This window comes from Loa loa, assembly GCF_000183805.2.
Source record: "Loa loa unplaced genomic scaffold supercont3.837, whole genome shotgun sequence".
NCBI lineage: Eukaryota > Metazoa > Nematoda > Chromadorea > Rhabditida > Onchocercidae > Loa > Loa loa.
The window spans coordinates 1,806-7,281 of NW_018109017.1; the positions used below are offsets into that span (position 1 = coordinate 1,806).

Here is a 5,476-nt window from a genome sequence, read left to right on the forward strand (position 1 = left end):
TGTTCGTTAGATTTAATTATTTTAAAATTCGAACTGAAATAGGATAATGCTGTCAAATTGCAAATTTTCACTTACTAATATGTAAAGTTCAAAGTTTATCTGAAATTACCGCACAAAGTTGGTAACAAAACGTTTTTTTGTAATTGAATTTGCGGCAGATTTTGATAATTTCAATATATTTATAAATGTGTTTTGTTCAGCGTCACTGACTTCATTCCTTTCGGTCATTTTGAAAAGTGCGCAGAAAAATTGCAGCAAAGTAGATGCAATATGCTTGTCAGCTAATAATAACATAATCCAAATTTATCTTTTCTGCTAATTTAATAAATTAATTAACAGCAACAAACTTCAGATAAATTTTATCATTAAAAGTTATTGTATTGAGCACAATTAAATTAAATTAAATTATCGGTGCGAAGTTAATACGATTACTACGTGGTTCTAACGTAACACAATATTGATGAAGGAATGGTATACCGAGGACCACTTTTTTTCCTGCACCTTCAAAATTTTTAAATGCAAGTTCACATCGCGTATCATTCGGCTGAAACATCAGGTTGTAATGTAATGTATTCTTTCAGGAGATCAACGGTGAAATTAAAAAATAGACTGCAAGAGCTGTTACTAATGAAATAAAAATATCATCAGAATTTATTTAATTATCATAAATGAACAATGTTTGATTCTATTTTATGCAACTTGTCTGTCCTGTCACTTTGAATGAAATGACAGGAAATAGAGTTTGACACTTTTCCTCTTGTCATTTCATATTTAGATATTTTGATAGATCAAAAAAGAATAGAAACGTACATTATGTTTGATAATAAAATGTTTTGGCGAAACGATGTATTTGTTCTCAGGTGTAAACATCTCAAATGGTTCGAACGATCCTTGACAGTTTACCAAGTATTTATTTGTTGTTGGATCCATCTGAAATGGTTTCATATCAAAGAAATGTTATATTCAGTGAATTAAATCAAAGGTGAAATCAACAAAGTTATGCGTAAATACGACCTGTGCCTTGAGGTCTTTAACAATTTTTCCCATGAATTCATTGGGAACACTGATGTATGGATTGATAACATTCGGATAAGCAAACATTGTCACTGTTTTATCGGAAAACTTTGTATTGTTCATTTTAATGGATAGAAATTTGAAATTGTAACGATTTCGGGAAGCAGTCAACGATTCATTTCTTTCATTGTCCAAATCGCACAACTTATCATCACGTCCACCAAGTGTTAACATCGCTGTCTTATTAGAATCCTATATTTCATAAATATTAATAATTGGAAATAGCATAAATGATGGTATTTAGAATAATTCCAAACTAATCGAAAAATAATATTATGCGATAATTACAAATTGCCCGGAAATTAAGCTAGTGATTGGATCACAAACCAAATGCGGAAATATCACCGAAATAGTTTTATTCTTTCTTTCTGCAGACATAATAATGCTGATATAGTGTTTCTTACCAATGCTGGCAATATGATACTAATAACCGGAGCCAATTCATTCTCTCGGATAGCCTTCTTTAGCGGATTGATATCCATCTTCAGGAATAGGGGAGCGTACGTAAGACCCTTTATTAACGAATTAACATGCAACGCTGACAAGCCAAATACTCCGTCTATTTCTTGATAATTTTCCCATTCAGGCCAGTTTAAATATGACGGCGTACCGAATAGCGAATTTGAGAAATTTACGCGTCCACCATCCAATGAATTAATCTGAAAATATAATTTTTTAAAATTTTAATTTTTCATTACGGAAATGATATCTTCTCGAGCTTTTGTTAGGGTTATCCGCAAGTATTGCCGTTATTAATAGGTGGGTTAAACTGCTTCAAACTTTTTCTTTCGCCACAACCTTTCACTTGAGATGTTACACTGAAAGCTTTAACTGGTAGAAGGAATAAAATTAATCGAGTAATACCAAGTATGGTAAAGTGGTTTTTACTATTAATTATCTGTAAGTTAGCAAATAATTAAGAAAGAATACCAAAATATTATCTTCGTAAGCATTTAGACAAGCTGATCTTTTAGGGTTGTAGTTGTGTGATAGAGTGCCTTTGAATCTTGAACAAGAACTTGGATAAAGTTGTTTGTTGTGGCAATTTGATGGCCATATTCTGAGAAAGCGTTCATTAATGAAATTATTGAAATAATAGAAAATTATAAAATCGGAAGTTAAAAACTTCATCTCACTTAAAAATCTCTTTTGTAATGAAATTTGGAATATTTCGTGCAAATTATAATTTATTTCTAGATAAATGCAGGAAAAAGCCAAACATACGAGCAGCTAGCTCCAGCAACCCAAATAAGCGGTGTAACAGTATCCAAAATGACACGGAACTCCTTTTCCGGATCACCAATGATCACCTTTGCAGCATATCCGGCATGATGCTAAACAAACGAAGAAAGTTACTGGACTGAACAATGAAATTTTTCTCAATTGAAAATATTAATTTTAATTACTGCTAATACAAAATAAACTCTCACGAGATAATTAATCAACATACATTTGATTTGCTGTATACAGGATGCAATTCAATCCGGTACATAGCAAATATCGGTGTTGTTAGAAGAATACAAAGGATGATCGTCAGCCTCATTTGCATATCTTTTATTTTTCCTTCAATAATTGAATTGAAGAGGTTAGAGGACAAAGGCCTTACTTGTCACATTGTATGTGAGATTGCAAAACTGAGAAATCAAATGTCTTTTTGGATGTATTGCTTCATTATGCAATACTTTTTACTAAGACATCAAAAAGTTCCTATTATTCTTGCAAAAAAATTTTTTGGCTTTTTAAACTAGGCTTTTTTCACCAATTCCAACTTATGACTTAGATTTTATCCAATAACTAGAAAGTATTATCAGTTCGGGTACTTTTGTATATCCTAGACCCATTGAGTAATTTTCGAAAGAACATTTAACTTGATCAGTGTTGTATGTAACGCCGAACAAACACTAGATTTTTTTCAGGTTTCTCTTTTGTAAATCATATTTCTTTCATTCATGATCAAACAAATGATCTCGAATTATCCCCGGTGAACTTATCAATACTCCCAGTATTTCCTAATCCTCATAGAAGAAGCACTAATTTCTTACACTATTACGGAAAATATTTCGATCAATCAGCGTACTAACATCACATTATACATACATGGCTTGGAACTTATTAACCAAAGAAATCCGATGGATTGATTTCAAAGAGAAAAATTTCTTTATGGCAATAGATTACGATTTTCGTTGACAAAATTGAGCTAATCATTCATTCATTCCTTGTTGATTTGAAAACGATAAAGTTTGGTTTGAATGAATTCCTAAATTACAACCCCGTTTATATATCGGACATTTTTTAGTCATTTCATTCATGAAATGAGCATTATTGTAGGATTAACATGTCTACATTCGTTAGAATAAATTAATATTTTAGTCTGGCAAGCAATTATTATAGTTAGATTTTGAAAATTAGCATTTTAGTCTGGCAAACAATTATTATAGTTAGAATTATTATAGTTAGATTTTGATACGGTAATGGAAATTTTGCAAAAGTTTAATTTGCAAAAATGATGAAAACGTGAAACTTTTCACCTACATTGTATTATCAAACTATCGCTGATACTAATGAGCACATCCTAACAAAAAAAAAAAAAAGAAGAAAGAAGTTCAACTATATGAGCTAATCATTTGCAGTATATTACAGATTTTTATAATGCTTTCGTTTATTTATCATGTGACATTAATGCATTAAGTTTTTAAAATGATGAAAACTGATTAAATCAATATTGAATTGAAGTAGTTGAAACCAATATTATTTGCATGAATACTTTTTGGTGCTATAATTTTTTTCAGATATTTGCATCACATTTGTCACAATAACAATTCAAAAGAAAACAAAAGATATCATTTTGAATATATTTTGATATTTTTTATAATTCCAATCCCTTTTATTTTTAAACTTCTATGACAAATATAACTTCACTTTCTCTTTCTTTCTTTTTTCCCACTAATCTTTAAACTATCAATTAACTTTCCAAGAAGAAGTTAACAGGTTTTTTACCTGGTTGATAGTTGTGATAACTTCATCATATCACATTACTTCCGTGCAAAACACACCTCTGTGGAAATATTTATCATTTTTGATAACATTAACTTTTTTCAATGATTTCTATCAAATTTGTTCTATAAAATTATTTGTTTTCTTTGTCGACACATACCCATAAATATCTCTTTCCTTTTATTGCGACATAATTTCCATAATCCGTATGTCATGCAAAAATTTTATTTTTGCATACGAAAGGATGAGAAGTCTTCTGTTGCAGAATTAGTATTTACATTTTTTTTTTCGTTGCAAATATTTCATTTCTCTCTTTTTTTTTTTATTTGATTGCTCAAACAATGCAATTTTTTATAATTTTAAATTATTCAAGAACATTCTTCCACTTATGCTTTCTGTCATTTATGCTGTCTTTCTTATCAAATCACATCGAATTACTTAATGAAATGAAATAGAAAGAGGCAAATGAATGGTTGGAATAATTTTGGCCAAAGTAATTAAGAATTCCAAAATTTTAGAAAAGCATAAATGAGAAAGAAAATGGAGTGAAAAATCTAGGCGAAAATTATGCAAAATTCCTCATGTTACAATCTGAAATATAATAAATCTGAAAAAGAAATATTGCTGTCAAAGGTCATTTCATACTGAATACTCAATATCTGAAATCTCACGAATTCAATGTGAGATTTAAATTACATTTCCAGTAATTGTTCAATCGCCATAAAACTCATGTCACAATCATATCTGAAATATGAGTTTAGTTTGGTAATTAATCAAAGATATTTGCACAATAATTTCACGAAAAAAGATTACATAATTCAGTACAATGTTTGCTAATATTTGCAAAATTATCTGACCGATTAGAATAATAAGTTGAATAGGGGCTAGCTGTGAATCTCAATATAAAATTAGGAATGTTTTATTAGTTGTAATTAAGTTAGATGATCGAATATGTTTCGATGATCATTAGGAAGTTACAAATCACAGTGATAAAATGTGCTCACATTTTGATAAAGAAATTATTGTCATTGATATGACTACTATATCATTGTATTGATATTATTGCATTCATTTGATATGAAAACATACCGGTAACGGTGAAATTGAATTCTGTCAAAATTATCCAAATGTTTAGACAAAATTTTTGTTCCGTCTTGCATTTATGAATAAAAAAAAGAAACACTACAAAAAAGGGATATCAAATGAATATCACTTATATATTTAACTGAATATCATCTATATATTTTACATCTGTATTTGTTTATTTGTTTACTTATTCATTTGTTCTACTGTTTATTTGTTTATTTCCTTTTTTGTTTGTTCATTTATTTATTTTCACGCTTTGTTTATGTTTTTACGTGATCTAATGCATATATATATATATATATATATATATATATATTAGTTT

General features: G+C 29.1%; 1 protein-coding gene across 1 annotated transcript; it reads right to left on the reverse strand.

Moving 5' to 3' along the window:
- Positions 1-400: 400 nt before the first annotated feature.
- LOAG_11103 (hypothetical protein) lies at positions 401-2,617 on the reverse strand (the record flags this gene model as incomplete). The annotated part of the gene is made up of 7 exons (XM_003146626.1): positions 401-544; positions 811-930; positions 1,015-1,266; positions 1,479-1,733; positions 2,005-2,134; positions 2,299-2,408; positions 2,525-2,617. 7 exons carry the CDS (start codon positions 2,615-2,617, stop codon positions 401-403), a joined length of 1,104 nt encoding a protein of 367 aa, XP_003146674.1.
- Positions 2,618-5,476: the final 2,859 nt, after the last annotated feature.